This window comes from Silurus aristotelis (assembly GCF_946808225.1).
Source record: "Silurus aristotelis genome assembly, chromosome: 11".
Taxonomy (NCBI): Eukaryota; Metazoa; Chordata; class Actinopteri; order Siluriformes; family Siluridae; genus Silurus; species Silurus aristotelis.
Genome location: NC_139584.1, coordinates 14,604,611 through 14,630,227, shown reverse-complemented (window position 1 = coordinate 14,630,227; position 25,617 = coordinate 14,604,611). Strand labels below are relative to the sequence as shown.

Here is a 25,617-nt window from a genome sequence, read left to right as displayed (position 1 = left end):
TACTCTCCCTGCCACTGTGTGAAAGCCTGTGGTGGGATCTCTGACCCATGGGTTATGTCCCCCATCTCTTTTGGTGGAGCAACTCTGAGTGATACAGAGCTATGGATCACCACTGACCACCTGCCAGAAAACCCAGTCTGTACACTCCTCTGTATAAATAATGATCGATACATGACAACATTTAGATGTATGTGTGATGATTACTTGTAGGAAATCGTGTTCAATGTCATGAAGTTCAAGAGATTTGTTTGTGGAGTAGTAGATACTGATAAAGACTGAAATGCTGGACCTTTGGGACGATAGTCTAGCATCCAAACAAAAGGGCTTCCTCAATAGGGGGCCTTTGACTGCCTATGACTGAGGCATGGAGCGTAAAATAACACACTGACATGTTTCATTAAGCTTGTTAAAGCGGCCGCACACACCCCTCTCTGTCACACAACTGCAATACTGTGACTAAATTGACCATTTGATCAGTCTTTTTGACTAATTTATTTATTAAAACATCAGAAAATATATCAGAAAAGCAACATAACAACTATATATAGTAATAAATATAATAATAATTCATCATTAGTATTTGTAATAATTATTACAATTTATTTTAAATAAAAGAAAGGGCTTGATAAACAAACCAAACAAACAAACAAACATAAACTAATATATTTATTGCACAGAATGCATCAGTAGGAGAGAAAACTATGGCAATCCCCTGCAAGCAAGAAATGACCAAACCACTATATATACAAAAGCACCGAAACTCAATATTTTAAAATGAAGAACAAACACATTTATTACTAGCCTGTCTTATCCACACAAGGACTCCAAGAAGCAGGGACATATCTGCAATAACATAATTCCCACCAAAAAATCACGCTCCCTACAGTCCCTGGGAGAGCTGTAACGTCATTACCAATGACATAACCAACCTGTATCTATGTTGAAGGCGAGAAAAAGTGGCAGCTAACGAAATAAGTTATAATACAAGAACGTAAATTAAAATGCCATCGCTTCGAACCAAGATGAAAGAAAAGGTGTAAAAGAAAGGTTTTTGAAATAGATTGAGTTAGGGTGACTGAAATCACATCACTAAAGACTTGCCCTCTCGCAGCAAATTTGATCCCAAGCAATAACTGCAGCTTAAGAGATTTCTTGGTGGGTATTCGGTAAAATTCAAAAGATCACTGTGACTATGGGGACAGGGCATGATTGGATTATTGGGTAGAGCAGGAAGCTGACCACTGGGCAGGCATACTGATCAGAAAAAGAAAGAAAAGGGATGACTAGCAATTCCACCACCCTGCCTGGGGCTGTTTCTCGACAGGATCTGTAGAAACACTTTGCTAAATCTGAGAACATTTAGTGATTCTGTAATTACATTGTGCTGATAAAAGTGTGAAACATTGTGTGTAATGTGTCTAAATATATGTTTGACTTTAGTCATATATATATATATACACACCTGTATATACAGTGAGGTAAATGAGTATTTGAACACCCTGCTATTTTGCAAGTTCTCCCACTTAGAAATCATGGAGGGGTCTGAAATTGTCATCGTAGGTGCATGTCCACTGTGAGAGACATAATCTAAAAAAAAAAAAAATCCAGAAATCACAATGTATGATGTTTTAACTATTAATTTGTATGATACAGCTGCAAATAAGTATTTGAACACCTGAGAAAGTCAATGTTAATATTTGGTACAGTAACCTTTGTTTGCAATTACAGAGGTCAAACGTTTCCTGTAGTTTTTCACCAGGTTTGCACACACTGCAGGAGGGATTTTGGCCCACTCCTCCACACAGATCATCTCTAGATCAGTCAGGTTTCTGGCCTGTCGCTGAGAAACACAGAGTTTGAGCTCCCTCCAAAAATTCTCTATTGGGTTTAGGTCTGGAGACTGGCTAGGCCACGCCAGAACCTTGATATGCTTCTTACAGAGCCACTCCTTGGTTATCCTGGCTGTGTGCTTCGGGTCATTGTCATGTTAGAAGACCCAGCCTCGACCCATCTTCAATGATCTAACTGAGGGAAGGAGGTTGTTCCCCAAAATCTCGCAATACATGGCCCCGGTCATCCTCTCCTTAATACAGTGCAGTCGCCCTGTCCCATGTGCAGAAAAACACCCCCAAAGCATGATGCTACCACCCCCATGCTTCACAGTAGGGATGGTGTTCTTGGGATGCTCATCATTCTTCTTCCTCCACACACGTTTAGTGGAATTATGACCCAAAAGTTCTATTTTGGTCTCATCTGACCACATGACTTTCTCCCATGACTCCTCTGGATCATCCAAATGGTCATTGGCAAACTTAAGACGTGCCTGGACATGTGCTGGTTTAAGCAGGGGAACCTTCCGTGCCATGCATGATTTCAAACCATGACCTCTTAGTGTATTACAGTAACAGTAACATTCGAAAAGGTGGTCCCAGTTCTTTTCAGGTCATTGACCAGCTCCTCCCGTGTAGTTCTGGGCTGATTTCTCACCTTCCTTAGGATCATTGAGACCCCACAATGAGATCTTGCATGGAGCCCCAGTCCAAGGGAGATTATTGCATTAAGATTCCCTGACCCCCAAATCCCCCCACTAGATAATAGCATGAAATCTCAAACTTGTTCCGGGTTGACAAACACATCTAACAAATCTAATAGAACATGGTCCTGAAAGAGTTGGTGCTGTTATAGCTGTGAAAAGTGAGATCAAATGTGGAGTGGGATGCTCAACATGCACCTGCAGGTGTTATGGTCAGGTGTCCACATACTTAACCATATAGTGTACATCTTGCGTTTAAAAAATAACAAACATGCTTTTAACTCCTATTTGTATTTTAATTTAATTTGAGTCTTTAAAATGAAATATATAGTTACAGTAACTTATTATTTAAGGAAAAGATTCTATTAAAAAAAGTCAAAAAATTTGTATATATCCCAACATAATAGTGAAAGACTTAAAATGACCCCAAAGACAAGAAGGAGACCTTTGTGACTCGGTGAACTTAGATTACTTAAAATGTAATCTGATCAGCAGAGAAAGATAACATACAGAGGTGAGTGAGGATGAAAGGTGAAGTGCAGTGGCTCTCCAGTCTGGGGGCCTCCTTGAGCTCACTGTGAACCCTGGTGTCCTAAGTCCCCTTCTCTGATTTCTTTCTGACAAATTGTCTTATCGGACCTGCGGCCGATTGGGTGAATAAAAACATGACCCTGGCTGGGATCATCCTGACATTCACACAGGCATCTCGGGAACAACTGATGGGACAGATAACACGGATCAGTGCAGCCAGTGGAGTGGCTAACAAGCAGCCATTAGATGTTCTTTTCATGCATACTGCGGAAGGGGACTGACAGCCAGAAAGACTCTTTAAGGTGGGGGGGTGGGCTAGTGGAGAAGGGGGAAATGCAGCAAAGTAACTTTTTAGGTCTGCATCATTGTTTGCTGTTAAGAGCCATGGCCTTTGTCCTGTGGAGCTGGAGTAGAGGAAGGTGAGGCAGGGAAGGCTGGAGATAAGTAATTCTGATTCATGCTCCACTACTCCTGCAGGAGCCAGTGGGGACAGAGGGACAGAGGAAAACAGAGAGCAAGAGAGTGAGGGAGTCAGAGACACAGTGGCGGCTTTGTGACAGCAACGGGCCCCTGGTTAAGAGTGGAGGGAGAGAGAGAGAGAGAGAGAGAGAGAGAGAGAGAGAGAGAGAGAGAGAGAGAGAGAGAGAGAGAGAGAGAGAGAGAGAGAAAGAGAGAGAGAGAGAGAGAGAGAGAGAGATCGAGAGAGATCGAGAGAGAGCAAAAGAAAAAGTAAAAGAAAGCAGGAATCCATTGGTGGTGTTAGGAAAAAAAGTCCCAGAAAGGTGGACATGCTTGGGAAGATTCAAAGTGCACCTCATGGATTCTAAGATTTTGGCATAGAGACGTGAGCACTCAGAAGTGGAAAGAGATAGAGAAGGTCAGAGGAAAGAGGGCGGGTAGAGTAAACGGGTGAAGGTAACAGGTCGAGCTAAATATGTGAGCTTAAGTTACAGGCAAGCAGTTTATTTTTTGATGGTTCGTCAAATGGTGATAAAAAAAAGAGAGTAGATTTGCAACTCTTCTTGCTCTTGTTACAGAACAGATAATCACACCTCTCAACAACGACACTAGCATGAAGCTGTCACTCATTTTTCAGAGGCAGGATTCAGTGATGCACAGATGGGTCACCATTTCATCTTTTTATGCTTAATAAACGTAAAGTTTACATTGCTATAAACATACATTAAAAGCTTTTCATATATGATCATACCACTGTCTGAGCACAACAGTCATTTGAGGTGTATTGCATTTGATAAGAAGGTCATTGTTAACACTGATGGACTACAGCACAAACAACTATTGTGTGTATACAAAGATAAATCAATCACTTTATAAACCTGTTATTGCATGCAAACTTCTTTGGCAGTGAAAGCTACTGAGGAGAGACAAAGATCGATCACACGCACAGGGGGGACTCTGGAAGCCATGACGGGAGGCCACGCTGGGAGAGGTCATGTCAGACATCGGCCCCCACAGTGGGCTGAACCTCCTCTGCTGTGGCTGTCACCACCCCCCTGCAGTGCTTGTCCCGCTCTGACCCACCCCACCAGTCCACATCAGTGGGGGGGTGGTGAGGGGACTCATCTCTCATCACCCCCTGTCTGTCTGACTGCAGGTCTCATCCATCCCTGATCTTGTCAGGATTGTCTGCTTCACGCTCTCTTATGGCTGATTCATGGTTTAAATGGCCCTGAATGCACAAGAGTGACCTGGTCATATCATTTTCCAATCGCTTCGTTAAATCCCACTTGAGTCAGTGGCTTTTGACATTCAGAAATATTTAATAAAAAAATGAGTATATGCTAAAATGTAGTCATTAAATAATGACTCATTATAAATTATATTAATTGTTTCCTTGAGTGTCACATGATTGATATTTAGGTATATGTGAATGCATTCTTTGCTGTCTAAAAAGCAAAAGGTAATTACCAAATAAAATAAAAAAAATAGCCCTGTCTTTGTATTTATTAAAATCATGACCATTACACTTTGGAAAGCAAATCACTAAGTGATAACAAAAACAAATACAAATACAGTGAGCTAATTCACTTGCTTAGTATAATTTAGAAAGTCCAGAATGCATACTACGATGTTTGTCAGTATGTAACTGACAAAATAATAACAACTGCAATTACTCATATATTGACATCTTCGTTTTGATTTAAATCTTTCCATCTTTTAATCCTTGGGAATTCCCACAGTATATAAGCATTAGAATGACACAAAGAGGAGACCTAGTGAGGAGGTGCACATTCTCTTCCCACACTGCCTTTTACCCCTGGAGATTGTCAGATCCCCCGCATCAACCATAGCAGCCCCCTCCCTCCTCCTGCTCTCCCTCATTTCTGGTTCATTGTGGTCTGATTTAATTAAAATCCCCAGCAGCACCATCCTGGGCCTCCGCCCCGCCAGGGTACGACCCCTCACTGGACTGTAGAGAGTACCTTACTGTGCACACACACACACAATATTCTCGCACTTGGTGTGCATAAAATATCATGTTCTCACTGTCTTGATTAGGCAGTCTATATAAATGCACTGTTCTCACCTCCACCATCCATTCCAGCAAAATATGTTATACTAATGATTTTCACATGGACAAATATAATAAAGTATAAGTTCCAAAATAAAAATCTACAAAATATTCATCATATTTGGTGATAAGATTCTTAAGACTCTTGTAATCTTATTTTGTGCAGTTGGTACCACTTGTGTTGACTCAAAACCATCACTTTATTAATCATTTATGTTTAATTGCTTAATTACACCAGCATGCCAACATCATTCACTCGCATCATTAGTATCTATTTGTATTATCCATCATCATTTTTAACCCCGTCTTGACAGCTGTTAGATAATGTATGATGGATGTATAGTAAGACAATAGCAATTAATTTTTTGATGATATTGCTGCTGGATGGGGGCTGCATTGTGTTTTACAGAATGGGGGGGGGGTGACATCCCAGAAATGTTGCCACGGTGATAAGGTAGTGCCCGCCGCCGTCGGGTCTCGGACATGGAGCCATGGAGACTGGAGAGTGACACAATTGAAGACTACAGACTAGATAGTGACACACTTATGAACAAGAACAGAGAAAGCACATTTAACTCCATTTAGCTAGATTCCAAAATAATTATTACACCTTCTGAAGCAAATTTAATGGGATGGCAAGAATCATTATGGACTTATTATGGTTTATTGTGCCAGTTTTAACATGTATTTATTACAAAAACCCAACTCATTTTTTTCATTCACCATTTTACTGTTGAGCAGTCAGAAAACATATTAGCCTTCACATTTCATTATTTATTTAATAACATTATTCAACATAATGTTAAATAACTTTGTCTTTTTCAAAATTACACAATTCTGGACACGTTTTTAACAGTTTCCAGCAAATGATTTGAAACGCAAGGTTGCATATTGCAAAAAGTCAGTTAATGTGTAAATACATAGATCTGTCCTGTCATGTATTTCTAAAACATTTCAATGGTAATTATAAACTTGCTTGAATTATTTACATCTACTTTCTTATGCCAGAAGTACACGGTGTATAATCACTGAATTATCTTCTTTCACAATAAACTTTTATGTAAATCTCTTGCTATCTGTATGCTTATTTTATCTCTGTATATTTATTTAGATATATTGGTATTGGACTATATGTATATTATGAAGCTTATTTGTTAAAATAAGATGCAGAAAAGCTTTGAAGAGAGCCATGATTTGAAGACCTGCTGTGAGAGGTCAGAAGTCTGATCAACCTTAGTGTCAGAGTGTCTATTGTTTGCATGGCACTGGTGTAAGTTATAGGTGTCTCCATAGAGACAAGCAAGAGGCGACTGAGTGGCGACACCATAGCCTAGTTAACACAACTGAGAACTGTACACAGTGCTGAATATACTTTCTTGGCTCAAGTGCAGCTTGGCCCTGTTTACAGTGATTAGTCCAAAGTTTTGTGCCAAAAAGCAGTTTGGTTCCATATATGGTTTTCAGACAAAACATGTACATAAAGAATATTAATATTAATTTAGATTGTAAAATCATGCAATCATTTAAAAAATTGTTTAATTAAGCTAAGAAAAGACTATCATTTGTCAGTGTATTGGACATGGGTTTGGCTGGAATAACTGTTTTCTGTTTCATTATTTACTTTCTAGTTATTTTTTTAAGACATGCTCTTGGAAGAAAAAAAGTTTATTTCTTGAGAGGACAAAGTTTCAAAATAGTAGGGTTTTGTTTTGTTATTTTTTTCTTTTTAATAGTCTGAGTAACGTTAAGCATGTAAAGGCATTGCAGGTAAGCACATTTGGTTTTACATCATTAACCTTTATGAAAATCATTATTAAAGTCTTTTAAATGTCTTTTAAATGTCAGACAATACAGAAAACAGATAGAAAATACCAGCTGCTAATGGTATTTATTATTTTTATGCAGAATTTTTTGATTGTACTAGTAAACAGGTTTGATTGGCATCCATTTATCAATTTGCTTTAGATGCGTTAATTGAGCTCAAAAGTTCAAAAAACAATTACAGAATAAATTTCTGCATTCTGCATTAATAAAAAATAAAGGAACCTCTGAACAATGTGAGACACATCCATTGTCCTGTGACTTTCTGCAATTCCCAAACAAAAATTGTTGTAAAGCAACTGTCCATCATACTAGGAACATGCAAAAATTAGCTCCAAATGATGCAATGCATACCAGTCACAGAACAGCTTCTACCTGAGAGAATAGATGGGACACATACTTGTGGCTCTTTAAATCAGGAATGGTTTCAGGTAGATTGCAGTTCTCAACTTGTACTTCACTTAGAGTCAAACTCTCAGATAGAACAGCTCTGCTCCATGACTTCTGATCCAACACTCAAGCCCCATATTTGGTTCTTTGCATGCCACTGCCCTCAGTCATTTGGGAAGTCTTGGGTGGCTACTCCAGAGCAGAACCCGAAAAGCATCACATCCCCAGCAAGGTGATTGTGCCCCTTTCACAAGGTGAAAAATCACCTCTGGTATTTGGGATTTAGCCTCAAGCTTAAAATATAATTCTGAAAGTCCCTTAATTCCACCAAGCTCAATGCTACAATTGCTGCATGTACCACATTTTGAAGTTAAAGAGCTCTTTTTAGCATGAGACAAGTACCACAATATATATGAAGTGCGCGGATGTGTTTTGCTCCCTGTACGGGCAAATAAGAGCTAGTTATCCAAATACGACAGCAAACAGATGTTGCTACATACACAATGTGAACTCCCAACCGCTGAGAAAGACAGAATGGTTATCAAACTTGGAAAATGTACTTGATGACTTAGATGTAATCAGAATTTATTTCTATATTTCACATTTCAGTATTTCAAGATTAATGTAACCTCAATCTCAAGAAATATCTTGTTCTATTGTCAGATAACTTTTCTCATTTTTAGTATTTATTTCTATGATTTGGAACGTTTTTACGCTGGATGCGTAAATTGGATTACGCTGGATGGGACCGGAATTAAGGTTTGTGCAACCCTAATAGCTGGGGTTGGTTCCTTGACCAGGGTTCGAAACCCGGGCCACAGCGGTGAGAGCGCCGCATCCTAACCACTTATATAGTCTGGGATTTGAACAGTTTGTAGAGTGCACTAGCATTTAATGATGGAAGTCAATTGCTTGAGGCAGGCAGATATATAATACCATTTGTAATATTCTCATTAAGTCAAGTTTGCTATATTATGATATAGTTGCCATAATAACTCTGAAGCAAATGGTGAAGTGAGACTTCAGTCCTGTGATTGTTAAACATCTAGAAAGGTGCTCACCACTGGAACATTCACTCACTTGTGTCAAATAGCAAAACAATCAAAAAAATTTTTTTTAAAAAGGTCATTTTGTAAAGAGCATGATATTGTGATTTGTGGTGAGAGTAGGGAGCAGGTTGGGAGCCTGGAGGTACATGCTGGAGAGAAGGGAGTGAAGTGATGCGGATGCAGGGAGAAGAGGTGGAGAAGGTGGATGAGTTTAAGTACCTGGGGTCAACAGTGCAAAGTAATGGAGAGTGTGTTAGAGAAGTGAAGAAAAGCATGCATGCAGGGTGAAGTGGGTGGAGAAGAGTGGCAGGAGTGATTTGTGATAGAAGGGTATCTGCAAGAGTAAAAGGAAAAGTTCATACGACTGTGGCGAGCCCTGCGATGTTGTATGGTTTAGAGACAGTGGCATTGAGTAAAAGACAAGAGGTGGAGCTGGAGCTAGCAGCGCTGAAGATGATGAGATTTTCATTGGAAGTGACGAGAATGGACAGTATTAGAAACAGGTTTATTAGAGGGACAGCGCATGTAGGACGTTTTTTCAGACAAGGTGAGAGACTCCCAATTGAGTTGGTTTGGATATGTGCAGAGGAGGGACATTGGTTTTATCGGTAGCTGAGGATGAAGCCACCAGAAAGGAGGAAAAGAGGAAGACCAAGGAGGAGGTTCATGGATGTGAAGGGGGAAGACATGCAGGTAGTTGGTTTGAAAGAAGCAGATGTAAAGGAGAGAGTAGTATGGAGATAGATGATCCACTGTGGCGACCCCTGATGGGAGCAGCCGAAAGAAAAATCAAGAAAAGTTTGTTAAGAGCATAAATTTGCTTAAATGCTGGGGATCTGCCTTAACTGCTTCTGTGGACAAGCCAGTCCTCTGTCAATCCAACTACAAACTCTTCTCAACTTCTCAATCTTCTCAACCAAACAATGCAACACCAAATATTTAAGTGTTCAGTAATGGTAAAGCAAACACTTGAAGCTACAATAAATGATGGAGTTTTTAGATTTACCTGCCATCACATCATTCTTTTAAATTATCTGTTTGCTAGCCTCATTGCTGTCAGTAAAAACGTACAAACTGCACTTATCTGTCCATATAATGACAGTTTAATAATGCTGTGGGTAAAGCTATTACATAAGTTAACTATCGTCTAATCTCTTGTGATTTTAACCTATATTCCCTGTATATTATACACTTTTAAGCATGTTTCACCTCTAGCAACTTTCATTATGAGTTTGTTTCAAGTCAGCAAACTTGCTACTACTAGATATTGTAGTGTAATTAGGAACCAGTAAACCTACCTGTGAATGCTGATTGATTAGGTTGACAGATCGTAGTAAATGATCTTATCTTGTGAGTGTGACCAGGAGACTACAGCACTGGTAAATATAAAAGTACACATTTGAGAATTTGTCTTAACAAATTCTTTATATTGTTATCTATTCATGCATGCAGCAGCTTATAATTATGCTGAGAGGATTTTAGGTGCCCAACTGCCCAATCTCCAGGATTTTTACTCATCCAGAGTGGAGAAAAGGGCTAAGAAAATCCCTTTGGACCCCACACACCCAGCCCACTTTCTCTTCGAAATGTAGCCTTCTGTTCGGCGCTACAGAACATCATCCACCAGAACAGCCAGGCACAAAAACAGTTTCTTTCCGCAGGCTTTACTCAACATGAACAATTAAAATATTCATATCGACACATTGTCTATCATAATTGACACATTTATACATAGAATCCAATGGACCATTTGTAAACTGCACACTTGTATATAACATCTGTACATTCATTTAAACAATATTTTTACTCTGTATATATCACATTATTTAATTGTCTGGTTTACTATTTTGTTACATTATGTCTGTTCTTTCTCCTGCACTAGAAGCTTCTGATGCCAAATTCTTTGAGTTCTGATTCTGATACAGCATGTTTACTAGAACTGCATTGTAAAAGAAGCATCAAAATTTGGACTAACCTCAAATACAAGAGGAAACATTATAATCTAAGATTCCATGAATGCCTATTTATATGTTATTTAGAATGTTTGGGTGCGATATAAAAGTGTACGAAGTGTATGATATAAAGTGAAATGAGCAAGTACTGGAGTGTGGCCATTTCAGTACAGTTGGCACCAATCGGGTAATATTCATCACAGGTACCACTGACAGACTCTACACTCAACTCTGCCACCATTCTCAAAAGGACACAATGCACACATGTTTAATTCACTCTTTTGTATTGCGAGTGATTTTCTTTATGGGAAAGTGCAAGGATATTATTAATGACTTTCATGAGATATTTGACAAACTTTATAGCATTTGTTCTGTCTAATAAAATTAAAGAATCACATAGGTAGATGGAGCACTATGCCCTTATATGTGCACTAAGTGCTTATTGTAAAAACACTGTCGATGCTATAGTAAGAAATTAAATTACTGAAAAGCACATTGCTTGGATTGCACCTTTTTTTGAGAATAGCTTTGAAGCATCCAATCTGCAGAAGTTTGAAATGATTGTTACCTCACTTCTGGTAGTGGTAAATGTGACCACTGAAGATTCTGCCGACAACAAAGAGGTTTTTAAGAGGAAGATGAGTTTTTTTTACAATTGCAAGGGTACTGTGGGGTACTGTGCACATGCAGCTTTAGGTCACTGCCACTCAGTTCCATATTTAAACACCCACAAGCAACTAATCTGCCATGCTGAACCTTAAGGCTCCTAATGCAATAAGACTCCAGTTGGTTTTTCTGAGAGTCCATTATCCACCTTGTCAGATGGCTGAGATTTATTGTATAGTGGTCATCTTTGAGCACATAGTCCCAAGTAAATTCCTAATGACATGGCATATGTTTTTCAGAAGATTCCTACTATACCTGCATAGTTAGTAGGGTTGAAATAAAATACTACTTAAAAAAAGTGTGGTTCTGTAAACCCTAGATAAGCGCGCCTTATAATCTGGAATTGTGCTGGAGTTTAGCTAAAACAAGGAACACTAATTAACAGATTTTAACAGGAAACAATATATGTTTCAAAAATGAACTAGCAAATCTGTAATTGAGTCTAAGGGCAAACCTAAATAAGACACCCAGACAATACTGATACAAGACTATAAAACTATGAGGACGTAAAAACAACAGCAAATCCGGCAAAAATAAGACAGTTTAATAAGACACAGTTGTGCATTTTTAAACATTTATTGAGTGCATTAATGGTGAACAGTATTTAATAATCAGATGTAGTGGACTCAGTGCATGCATTTAAGACATTTAAGTTGTTATCTGAACTGCAAAGTATGTTCATTAATCCACAACAAACATGTCATTAAAAAGTATTTTTAAATATATAAATAGAAGAACAACATGTTCTTAGTTGTCAGTGTTTTGGTTTTTGCCATGCACAACTATTTTTAAATAAGAGAAATGGTTTGATAATAATCAACACGGGCAAGCTAACTTGAAATATTTACAGAACATGAAAAATAAATCATATAACTACAGGATTAACATTTTATGTGGGTCTGACTGAATCTTTTACTAAAAATTTCACAATAAATATAATTAATATAATAATACACTGCTTGCAGATAGCATTAATTTCCAATGTGTCAAAGTCCTAAAGTAGACAGTTAGTTCCTATACCTTAGATACAGATCTGATAGACAGGCAGCATGAAGCAAAGTGCCCCAATCTGGACTTCAGAAGGAAAGTGTGTCACCTAGTGGACACTAATAGTTTTAACCCATATGTCATCATAGAGCAATTTTAAAACTGCCAGCTTTTTGTAGCACCAAAATGCTGTCGAACCTAAAACAATCAATTCAACCAGGCACCATTTAGTGTTTCTTTTAGATTTTTCAAAAACATTTTCTTCAAAGCATGTACTGTTTCTAAATATCGAAATATTTGAATAGCTTACTCAATTAATACACAGATATTAGACATATACATATGTTCGAGCCTAATTTTAAATGTTGACCAATAAAATACCTTGATCTTCACACATACACCTCCTGAGTGAATAAACAATTTGACAAACGTCAAGAGAGACCAAACAAATACCTGTTGTGTTGTATACTATAACCCACCTCACACCTGACAACAATCTGTCAACATTAAAGGTAGACCAATCACATACCTGAACCTGTTGTTTTGTATACCCACCTTTTGAGTACATTAACAATTTGCCAACTTTTAAGGGAGACAAATCGAATACCTGGACTTTTTGCATTGCATAACGCACCTTCTGCAAATATGAACAATCTGGCAACTTCCAATTAAGACCACTCAAATACCTGGGTTTTGACCAGTCAAATACCTGGACCAGTTGTGTTCCATAACCCACCTTCTCAGAACATCAATAATTTGGCAACCTTAAAAGGGGGAAAAAATGAAATACCTGGGGTATCTAATTATCGACTAATCTAATATCTGGACATGTTCTGTAGTATTGTAAACCTACATTTTAAGTACATAAATAATCTGGCAACCTGCAAGAGAGACCAATCACATTCCTGGAACAGTTGTGTTGTATAACGCACCTTCTGAGTGCGTGAACAATCTGGCAACGTTAACGAGAGACCAATCAATTACCTGTTGTGTTATATAACCCACATTCTGAGTTTATGAACAATTTGCCAACTTTTAAAGTAGATAAATCAAATACTTGGATATCGACCAATCAAATACCTGGAGCAGTTCCGTTGTAAAAACCCAACTCTCATAAAGTGGACAATCTGGCAACCTTCAAGAGAGACCAATGAAATACCTGGACCTTTTATGTTGTTTAAACCACCTTCTGAGAACATCAATAATCTGGCAACCTTCAGACGAGACACGGTACACTGATCTAGAAACAGGTTCCAACTGAAGTCGTTGTTTCTATTGGCTTGTGACACGTGATGAGGAAATGACGCAGCTACTAGTGGCGGGAAATAACTACGCTACTGCAGTCTTTTTCCCCTCTGCTTTCGTGCTGCTGAATTTTATTCTCGCATTATAATTACGGCAACATTCAGTTCAGTCACTTGTGTGTTTTTTAAGAACATGGAAAAGACACTCGTTGTATATCAGTAGAACCATTGAGGTGGTTTGCTGCTTTCATCTAACCTTCAACCCGGTGTGTTGAAGCCTATTTGCTGCCTCGCGTGTTAAGTCGTTCTGGAAATAGCCATGAGTTTGTTCAACCTTGAAAGGTTCCGTTTTCAGAAAGAGAAGGTTGTTGAAAATGTCTCATCTGCAGGCGGTTCACCCAAACAAGAGCAGCGCAGACTGGGGAGTAAGTGCAGCTCGGATAAGGAGAATTATCCGGGTAGGACAGACTTCCACTAGCCGTGTCGCTGCCTGTTAGCATCTGAGCACCTAGTAGTGATGTCAGTGTTTAGAGTATACTGTCATACTACAGCGAAGGGTTGTGCAATAACCATATTGCTTTGTGTCCGCAGAACGCCAAGTCAAACCGGATGGCAGACGAGGAAGAGGAAAAATCTCACGCCATGCACTGGAGGATGTTTCCTCTGATGATGAGGCCTGTATGAAGGCGAGGTGAGTTTGCAGGCCGGCGAAAAGATTATGTGCAGTTCCTAAAAGCAAACCCCATACCTGAATAAAACCCGTGTCAAAAGCGTCTAGTCAGACAGTCTTTATGAAAGCTAATGATTTTGACAGTGTTCTTAAGATGATTTTAAGATGAAAAGTATGTATCGAAGTTCGACATGAATGAAAATATTTTCTTGGGTTTATTTTTATTTTTGAAACAAAATGGAGGAGTTTAAAGTCAGCTTGCACTGGGAGAAGGGCTTCATTCCCATCCAAACACCTTTTGAGTTGATCTGCCGGACACGCGCATTGCTGAGGGATTACAGATAATTAAGTCTATAAATCTTTAGTCTCGGAGACTATGCAGTGAATTGAGGCAGTTAATTTTCATAAAGAATCATGTAGATTAAGATTTCCCTTTCTAGTCTGATAAAAAAGCCTGAGAATGTGTTTTGTAAAATAGGAAAAGGCAAACAATTTAATGCTGCTTCACATGAAACTGTTATTTTTCTGTTTGCCTTAATGCACTCCATAAGCAGTATGCATTAGTGTAAGGAAGTCTTATTCAAAGACGACCACCGAAGTAAATAAAAGAAAACATTGCGACAATTAAATGAACAAAAATTTTGATTAGAAACGAAAATTATCCCCACATCAAACAACCTTTCCCTTATAGATAGACATGTTGGGTTTTATCTAACTTTAATTGCACGTCTTTATTCTAAAGCAAATATGATCTCTTAAGAACTATATAATATATATATTAAAAAGGTTGTATATATATATATATATATATATATATATATATATATATATATAATATATATATATAAACTCTAATCATATATATATATATATATATATATTATTATAAAAATTGCTTAATTGATCACCTGCTTGCACAATACAGCACTACATATGCAGTCAGCTGAACCCACAAACCCACTTGGTTTGAATTTGTGATTATTTTGGTCATGAGCTTGGGAGCATGTCATTTTATGTGGGCTGCTAGCGACAGTAAACAGTGCTGTTATTATTGTCCATCAATGACTGTTCTTTTCTGAATCCATTTTGCTACACAACAAATTTTTTGACATTATTAAGTGGCGACAATTTGTTTTGCATTCAGGGGTCCTACAACACAGTCAACTCTAAGGAATAGCAAAGAGTGTGAAAAGCACACAAATCCTGAGATGGAGGATAAGATGGCCACGCTCCTGGAAATGTTCCCTCAGAGGAGCAGAAATGAATTGCTAGAGGTAATTTAATTTGTATTACTACTCAGTTTTTAAACAAAAACCTTTTTGTAGAACATTGTGTAGTAGTATTTGCATTTGACACTACTTATTAGTCTTTTGAAAGAACCTGATTACAATGTAAAAAACCTATTTGGAAGGATTCATGTTAATGCATAGGCTAAATTTACTTCGGTTATTTTCAAAGATGTCTTTCTGAGTAACTGAAAAACACAATTTATGCACAAAAAACTGAAGTCTCATCAATTCCAACTTCATTCATTGAAGTTTGCAGAGACACCATCAATCCATTACATCCCTGTCAACTTGTAAGACATTTGAGAACTCCCCAGGAGTAGAGTTGTGTTCAGGTTGCAAGTTTGACACAGTGGCATGATTTCATCTTATTGCATTGTGTGTGACAGGTGATTGAGAGTACCAGCACGCTAGAGGGAGCTGTGGCACATTGTTTGTTCTGCTTCAAAGATAAAGGTATAGGTGTAATGCATTATTAAGAACTGAATTAATTCTCAAATTAATGCTTTTTACCTGTTACTGTGTTGAAATAGACTGACAGTAAATACAAATAATATGGTATGGCTGGATATCTGACAGATTTATCCAAGACAAAAGGTGTCGCAGTGCACAGCGATGATGCTGAGATGCAGCCAAAGAAGCGGCGGAAGATGGTGGTACGGTTTGCTAAATTTTTATATTTTTGTTTTCTTGTAATATGCACGATAATTCAGTATGTATTTTCTTTTAGGAACCAGATTCTGAAGAGTCAGAGTCTGAAGAGGAGAACGATGAGCCAAGCAAAGAAAAGGAAGACGCTTTGGTTCACAAGCTAAAAAGGAAATTTCCAGAAATGGACAAAGTGGTGGGTTAATTGTTGTGTAAGAAGGCAGTGAAGAAGTCTGCACTTGTGCATGAGCTGTGTGTAGTGATTATTTGTGTTTTACAGGTATTAAGAGATGTTCTGAAAGAGCACGAGTGGGATTTTGAAAATGCCTTGGGCTCATTATATATGTTTTCATCAGAATCTGGTGAGTTTTTGAAATATTTTTGGTCTATTTTTGTTAGCGGTGTTATTAAAGCTGTGGTATCTTAGTAAATAAAAAAAACTGCATTGCATTATCAGCTTTCTTATTTTAGACACTGAATGCATTTTAGGGTTTCATTTGCAGCTTATTGAAACCTTAGGAAAATCGAATATGAGACTAGAGAGTCTAGTTTTGCCTGATCCATTCCTCTGGGAAAGGCTGCCTAGATGCCATTTACACAAGAACAAATGTTTGATATTAACATCAACATATGGTCCAAGTCAACATGCTAATGCACTGACCTAAGAGTATGATTAGAAGAAGCATGTTTAATGTTTTTGTAGTTCATTTTGTTTGGTTACACCTTTCGAAATCTTGAGTCTGCAGATTGTACAGGGGAGTGAGTGTGGGCTTGAGTAATTTTACTGTACCTTGCACCATTTTGAGATGAATACCCAACTTCATTATGCACCGTGTTGTGTTTTAATACCAAGACACATTAAATCGAGAGCCTTAAGTCAAACATTAGTTTGTCATCTTGTTAAAGCCATAAATGTTGGTTCTATGCTCCTTAGAATTAAATCGCACACAAACGTGAGGATGGATATGTGAAAAGTTGTTTGTTTTTTTTCCTCTTTTTCTCTTGTAGACTCTAGCCCAATAGAGAATGAAAAAAAGATTTCAAGTAATTCAAAGCTGTCAAACAGCAGCCAAGTGAGCAGTAAAGATAAGAAGCAAAAGCCAAATTCTTCTAGTCTTACAAGATGGCTATCAGCTGTGTCTAGTGAATCTCCTTCAAAACCACGGTCCTCCTCCAATAGATCAAACTTGAGAGGAAGCAAAACAGCCAGTCATAAGCCTGAGAGAGCAAAAACCGAAAAGTTAAAACCAGAACAAAATGAAGACTTCGATGACTCAGAACCTGACACTGATGCCGAGGATGTTTCCGACGAATTTGACATGGAGGATGAATATGATTGCTTTGATCCTGCAGTTCAGGAGCCGATCATACAGTTTATCCAGGAGGCTTCGTTGGATGAACTGACTTTGATAGCTGGCTGCTCATTGAAAAAAGCCCAGAAGATTATTTCACTAAGACCATTTAACACATGGAAAGATGTGGTAAGCTGTTTTTTTTAAGAAGCACTGTAATGTGGTCTCATGCATGTTTTAGCTTTTGTAATGCTATTCCGTGTAGAATCAATCAACACTCCAATGTACCAGATGTGCTGGCAGAGGGCAAATACTTCAAGAACTTTATATGAAAATGCTGAAACATTTGTCAAATCTATTTCCCCCCAGAATAAACAGTTCTTTAAGGGAAATGGCTTGTCTATGGATTTGGTGCTTGGCTGTAAGAAGGTCCTGAGGGAAAGGCAAGTACTGAAGCAGCTCATGAACAAGTGTGAGCGCATAGCCAGGAAGATGACTACAGATGTAACCCAGGTCATAGAAAAAGGCATGGGCTCCATGAAACAGCCAACCACCCTCAACAGCAAGTGAGCTTGGATTTATTACTTACCTCTTGTGCAAAAATCACCAAAAATGTTCTTCATGAATTTTGTATGCATGGATTAGACAGGTCACTAATTAATACTAAATCCGGTCTGCAAGATTTGTGCAACAAATCCTGATGCATGTGCAGAAATTGAATAAGACCTATTAGAAAGGCTCATTGGATGTATTGAGACTTTAGCAGATATAGTGAGGAGTTAATGGTGTAGAATAATGGTGCACATGTTATTCAAACCTTGCAAAGTATTACAGAATTCATCACTTTTTAAAAGGTTACATGCGCAGTGTTTGTTACATGTTTCAATATATCTGTAAATCATTTATCTTGTCACAAAAATGATTTTATTTTCATTACTGAATTGATAAGAGTTACAGTTGTATGCAAAAGTTTAGGAACAATGTCCATGATTTTCATTTATAAATATTTGGGTGTTTGGATCAGCAATTTCATTTTGATCTATCAAATAACTGAAGAACACCGTAATATTTCAGTAGTGAAATGAGGTTTATTGTATTAACAGAATGCGCAATATGCATCAAAACTAAATTAGACAGGTGCATAAATTTGGGCACCCCAACAGAAAAATCACATCAATATTCAGTAGAGCCTCCTTTAGCAGAAATAACAGCCTATAGCCTGTAATGAGTGACTGGATTCTGGATGAATCGTATTTTGGACCATTCCTCCTTAAAAAACATCTCCAGTTCAGTTAGGTTTGATGGTTAACCGAGCATGGACAACCCGCTTCAAATCACCCCACAGGTGTTCAATGACATTCAGGTCTGGGGACTGGGATGGCCATTCCAGAACATTGTCCTTGTTTCTCTGCATAAATGTCTGAATAGATTTTGAGCAGTGTTTTGGGTCATTATCTTGTTGAAATATCCAACTGATTCCTCAACATTATTCTCAAGAATCTGCTGATATTAAGTGAAATCCATGTGACCCCTTAACTCTAACCAGATTCCCAGTACTGGCACTGGCCACACAGCCCCACAGCATGATGAAACCTCACCCAAATTTTACTGTGGGTAGCAAGTGTTTATCGTTTTTTTTTTTTTTTGGAACGCTGTTCTTTTTGCCGCCATGCATAACACCCCTTGTTATGACCAAATAACTCAATCTTTGTTTTATCAGTCCACAGGCTGGCTTGTCCATATGTGCGTTTGCATACCTCAAGCGACTCCGTTTGTGGCGTGTGTGCAGAAAAGCCTTCTTTTGCATCACTCTTCCATACAGCTTCTCCTTGTGCAAAGTGCGCTGAATTGTTGAACGATGCACAGTGACACCATCTGCAGCAAGTTGATGATGTAGGTCTTTGGAGGTGGTCTGTGGGCTGTTTTTGACCGTTCTCACCATCCTTCGCCTTTGCCTTTCCCAATATTTTATGTGGCCTGCCACCTCTGGCCTTTACAAGAACTGTGCCTGTGGTCTTCCATTTCCTCACTATGTTCCTCACAGTGGACACTGACAGCTTATAGCTCTGCGATAACTTTTTTTTTTAGCCTTCCCCTAAACCATAATGTTAAACAATAATTTTCAGGTCATTTAAGAGTTGTTTTGAGACCCCCATGTTGCCACTCTTCAGAGGAGCGTTAAAGAGAACAACAGCTTGCAGTTGGCCACCTCAAATACCTCATGATGGGATGCACCTGTCTATGAAGTTCAAGGCTTAATGAGCTCGCCAAACCAATTGTGTGTTCCAATTAATCAGTGCTAAGTAGTTACAGGTATTCAAATCAACAAAATGACAAGGGTGCCCAAATTTATGCACCTGTCTAATTTCTTTTTCATGCATATTGCGCATTTTGTTACTCCAATAAACCTAATTTCACTACCGAAATATTACTGTCCTTCAAACACCCAAATATTTATAAATGAAAATCGTCAGGGGTTCCTAAACTTTTGCATACAACTGTAGCATTAATGGGTAAAAAAAAATAATTCCCATGATTTTATTAACATTATCTTTCTAAATTAATAATGTAAATAAATTAATTATAATTAAGCGAACTTAATAAACTAAATCTTGCTTTAAAAAAAGGTTTGTAGGTACATTCTTTTTTTTGATTTGATATTAAATCTATAGTTATTAGTAATCTTTTGTCCTCACTTAGGTTAAAACTACAGCCATATCAGCTGATAGGATTGAAGTGGCTTATTCTCTTACACCAGCATAATCTCGGTGGAATCCTAGCTGATGAGATGGTGAGTGTATGATTTTTATTTATTAATATAACTTATTTGTAGTATAACTCTATTCAAGTCCAATTAAAATGTTTAGTTGGCTAAATTTAAATTTACTATTCTGGTTTTGGTGATTAGCTAAATTTAAGTTTAAGTCCAATATCATTCTGTAGAATCATATATTTTTAGGTTTTGACATTTATATGCTTTTTTTTTTTTTTTTTAAATCTTTTCAGGGCTTAGGGAAGACAATTCAGGCAATTTCTTTTTTGGCTCATCTTTATCAGAAGGGGATTAAAGGCCCTCACCTCATCACTGTACCCTCTTCCACACTGGGTAAGAACACTTAACCACCTGATTGACATGACTATCTGTTTTCTATGTACATCTGCAGCACAGAACCCTTGCACTCAATATATTCAAAGTTTTGCAAGCTTTCAAGTAAACGCCACAAAGCCAAATGAATGATTTCCCCCTTCTCATTACTGTAAAATATGGATGCTCATATAAATGTATATGCACAAGATTAAATAATTATACTCATGTTTGCATCTTATATGAATTCTTTTTATATACAGTGGAACCTCGATTCTCGCGAGAAGCCGCAAGGGGCTAACATTTCAAAACAGAAAATAACTCCTTAGCATATATATATATATCTTTTTTTTACTAAATAATTACATAATGTTTGAAAAACTATTTTATTATTGTATTATTCATTTAAAGTAGTAAATAAAACATTTATGACAAGTAATTCACAATTTTTGTTGAGTTTACAGTACATGTACAATTCCCCTTGAAAAAGGAACAGTCAAAACCTTGCGATTTATTTTTTTTTGTTACTCACGAGGGGTTATAGAACGGAACCTCCAAGTATCAAGGTTGCACTGTACACATTATTAAGAAAAGGTCTGTAGGTTGACAATGCAGATAAATTTAGCTTGCACTAGAAGCCTAGTATATTTGATTTACAGCATGGTTAATTGTTTTATTTCTGTTTTATTCGAAGATTAGTTAGTTAGTAAGTAAACCCCCGCTTCACCACGGTTCGACTCTCGTGCCCCGTGTTTATCGGGGAATTGCATTCGCCACACAACTAATTTGTACAGCTGATTTTCTCGTGGATGGCACAATAGACCAAAAACTTATAGGGAATTGCTCTAATGGAGTTTTATGTTAAAATAATGAAATTTATGAAAAATAGATATATAATTACTGTATTCTTGCAAATGTTTTGTGTGTGTGTGGGAGGATGATTTATGGCTTAAACAATAAAAAAAAATTATAATTAAAAATTTGGGGTAGCATCCGTTTATCAGTAGCAGTTTTGGAACGTAACCAACGTGATAAATGGGGATTACTGTGCACACATGATCATGCCATAGACCACTTTTTTACTTAATAAAATCTTAGCAGTTTTGAAGTACATTACAAAAACACAATTGTATACTGTTGAAAATAATGTATAATATAGCCTATGTTTCTGCCAGCATTGTATAAAGAGCTACACATTCTGGATGGATGGTAGACATCCCAAGTGAAACGAGATTGCGCCATCTTTCCAAGAGAAATAATACAAATGAGACAATTGGCTTGTTGCACACTAGTGTAAAAGACATGGACATTATTACTGACCATTTACAGAGGTCCCAATTGTACCACTTGTTTGTAAGGTATCGCCTAGCTTAAACTTAATATCACCATATATTTTTGGTCTTTATTGTACTCCCCTAAATCAGTGGCATTAGTTTACATGCATTGTTTAGCTTGTTGGCACTTTTGAAGTAAACTTTATCTCTCGCTGCAGATAATTGGGTAAGGGAGCTGGAGCTGTGGTGTCCCAGCCTAAAGGTCCTTGTTTATTATGGTGAGTAATTGACGTATTCTATGATTTGATGCTTTGAAATTAGATTCTGGTTATAAAAGATCTTTTATTCTGTTTAATATAACTTGTGTATGCATACCACCTAGGCTCTGTAGAGGACCGTAAATACCTCCGCCAGGATATTCTCAACAACCAAGTGAAATTCAATGTTATTGTGTCCACGTAAGTTTGAAGAGTGAAATAAGATCTTATCTTTTTTTTAATACTTTTATTTATGATCTCATTATTGTTGCAAAGTTGTCAGGTTTAACTGCTGTTTAAAGTTTTGTGGGGGGGTTGTTTGTTTTTTTCAGATATAACCTAACAATAGGCAATGAGAGTGACCGCAGTCTTTTCCGCAAGTTGAAATTGAAGTGTGCCATGTTTGATGAGGGTCACATGTTGAAGAACATGAACTCGCTACGCTACCGCCATCTTATGGCCATTAATGTTAGTGCAGTCTTATATTCCATCATTAACTGATGTGTAAATAATTAGTTTAAATATTTTTTTTCTTCAAGCATTTACAATTTAGACATCAAAAGTTTAATTGTGCTGACCTTGCAGGTTCTGTTAATTGATTTAAAATGTTTTGTTTTTTGTAGACTGAAAAGAGATTGTTGCTTACTGGAACACCTTTACAAAACAACCTATTGGAACTCATATCTCTGCTCAACTTTATTATGCCCTCCATGTTCTCCAGCAGTACTTCACAGATTTCCAAGATGTTCTCCACGGTAGGCCAAGTGGGAGCGGTCTTGTATTTGTAATTTTAGAGACCTGGCAGTAATCAAAGTTAGAGAACCAGTAATCTGTCTTGTGGTATTGTGGTATGTGTCAGGGGTGACCTTTTCTAAATGACAGTGGCATACAAATAAATAATGGGGATCTGAAGACAACTCTTGAAATAAAGAGGATCCAAAAACTACTGATTCATTTAGATGTATAAAGCAAGAATGTCTAATGCATTAAATTCATGTGAAAATGACGTTTTTTTGCTGTCTTCACTTTTGCTATTTCCCTTTGTTTGCATTATTGTGCTTTATGGGGATTTTGCTCAACTTGGACAATAAATTTTTCATGTCATTGTCTGTTAGAAATCATCAGAAGAGGAAAGTTCTTTCCATAAAGAGAGAATTGCACAAGCCAGGCTCATCATGAAGCCCTTCATCTTGAGACGTGTCAAGAGTGAGGTAATGACTGCTGATAAACTAATTTACGATGATCAAATTCCATTGTTGCCAATACTTAAAACATTTAAGTATTTTAAGAAGTAATCTGTGGATTCTGTAGGTGCTGAAAGAACTACCACCCAAGGTGGAGAAGATCAATATGTGTCCCATGAGTGAGGCTCAGCAGAAGCTCTATCATTCTCTCTTCAGTAGGCTCAAGAACACCGTTAATGGAGAGAGTATGTGCATAAAATTTGTTAATGTGATAATTAGTTCTTTGTATGATTTCACAACAGCATAGAGAAGAAAAGCTGTCCATAAAAATGTGTACGTGTCATACACACTTTTCTGCGTCTGTGTTTTCAGAGCGAGAGCTCAGTAATGTGATGATGCAGCTAAGAAAAATGGCCAATCATCCCCTGTTGCACCGGCAGTACTATACAACCGAGAAGCTTGCAGCAATGAGCCGAGCTATGCTGAAGGTCAGCACCTGGTTGTTGGATTGGGTAGTGTTTAAATATACAGATTGTGTATTTGTACAGCATCTCGCATTTTTCCTTTAATCGAGCATTTCTTTGTTTACTAGGAGCCAACACATTTTGATGCGGACCCTGCACTGATCCAGGAAGACATGGCAGTAATGTCAGACTTTGAGCTCCATAACCTTTGTAAAGAATACACCTCCATCTCCAGGTTTCAACTCGAAAAAGAGCTTCTCCTGGATTCTGGGAAGTTTTTCCTGCTTACCAAGTTATTAGCTGAGCTCAAAGAGAAGGTAGCTTACATGAGCATCCTCACATCCTGTGACATGATTTGTAGGCTATATTTCATTTTTACTGTCCACTGTATAAGACACTTCTACTGCTCAGGGTGACCGAGCAGTGCTCTTTAGCCAGTTCACCATGATGCTGGACATTGTGGAGGTTCTGCTGAAACACCTTGGTCATCAGTATGTTCGGTTGGATGGCTCCACACCTATGTCAGATAGGTTAGTGTGCATTTGCCTGCAGCACTCTACATCACTGTGGTGGGCTAATTCTTTCTTTTGACAGTGTATATATATATTTTTTTTCTTCCCTCTGTAGAATTGGCCTCATAGATAAATACAACACAGACCCTGAAATGTTCATCTTCCTTCTGTCAACTCGCGCTGGTGGCCAGGGGATCAACCTCGCCTCTGCTAATGTAGTGATTCTTCATGATATTGACTGCAATCCTTTTAATGATAAACAAGCAGAGGATCGATGCCATAGAATGGGACAGAGCAGGTTCGTAGAACGTCCAAATAAATAAAAGCAAGCACTTTATTAGTTGTTTATGGACTTGTTTTGTGTTTTGCTATATGCTTGCTAAATGCTATGTTTACATTTTTAATTCAGAAAAGTCATAGTTGATACCGGTTCGACCATATGCATTGTTCTCCATGTTGCTTCAGTAAAATATCAGGAATGCATAGAGCACTTGTCAGTTCTTAGAGTATTGATGATGGCCTGTTGCCTATTTACAGGACTGTGCGGGTTATAAAATTGATTAGTAAAGATTCCATAGAGGTCTGCATGCTTCGTGTAGGGCAGGAGAAACTCAAACTCGAGCAAGACATGACTACTGATGAAGGTAAGCATTAAAAAATAACCCTTAACCACGTGTTTTACTGTATAGCATAAATAAAGGATTTTTTGTTTTCCTTCCAGGTGAAGAGGGATCAATGTCTGAGGATGTAGCTGAGCTGTTAAAAGTATCACTGGGGCTTTGACATAAAAGTGCTTAGTATAGATGCATGCAGTTCAGCCCTATAAATACACTTTCTCTTATGAATGTGTTACTATGCACTTGCTAGTCATATGTGTGTATATGTAACCAATAGCTATGTCGTTTCATGTCCGACTGAAAAAACCTTGTCAGTTCATATTTCACCGATAGTGTTTTTGTACGGTTCTGTTTCATGTCCTCATTTTGGCTCAGGTTGAAAGTATAGCACTGCCTAAATGTACCATTTAGTTATTTCTTGTTTTGTGTTCCAAACAGCCCTATTCTTTTTTGTTGTATGTATTGTTGTACATGTTTCTGTCAAATAAAGAAAATTTTTATAGTCTATTTTAAGTTGTTTCTTTAATTATGAAACATGTGTAGTAGAATAGCAGTTGCATCAATACAGATGGCTTTGTGACAGGAAACAGTGAAATGAATTTCAAATGGCTGGCTTTAACCT

General features: G+C 37.7%; 1 protein-coding gene and 1 long non-coding RNA gene across 2 annotated transcripts in view; one reads left to right on the top strand and one right to left on the bottom strand.

Moving 5' to 3' along the window:
* The window catches only part of LOC310732916, a 302,995-nt gene that overhangs the window by 166,223 nt on the left and 111,155 nt on the right, over positions 1–25,617 (bottom strand). The gene's annotated exons all lie outside the window — the stretch shown is intronic.
* smarcad1a (SNF2 related chromatin remodeling ATPase with DExD box 1a) lies at positions 13,741–25,502 on the top strand. The gene is made up of 23 exons (XM_083553627.1): positions 13,741–14,164; positions 14,298–14,397; positions 15,521–15,650; positions 16,052–16,118; positions 16,242–16,318; positions 16,393–16,506; positions 16,591–16,672; positions 17,319–17,791; positions 17,972–18,168; positions 20,303–20,393; positions 20,609–20,708; positions 22,180–22,239; positions 22,344–22,419; positions 22,551–22,686; positions 22,842–22,973; positions 23,334–23,429; positions 23,530–23,647; positions 23,775–23,890; positions 23,995–24,183; positions 24,278–24,396; positions 24,494–24,676; positions 24,916–25,022; positions 25,100–25,502. Exons 1-23 carry the CDS (start codon positions 14,026–14,028, stop codon positions 25,159–25,161), a joined length of 2,964 nt encoding a protein of 987 aa, XP_083409753.1. The 5' UTR covers positions 13,741–14,025; the 3' UTR covers positions 25,162–25,502.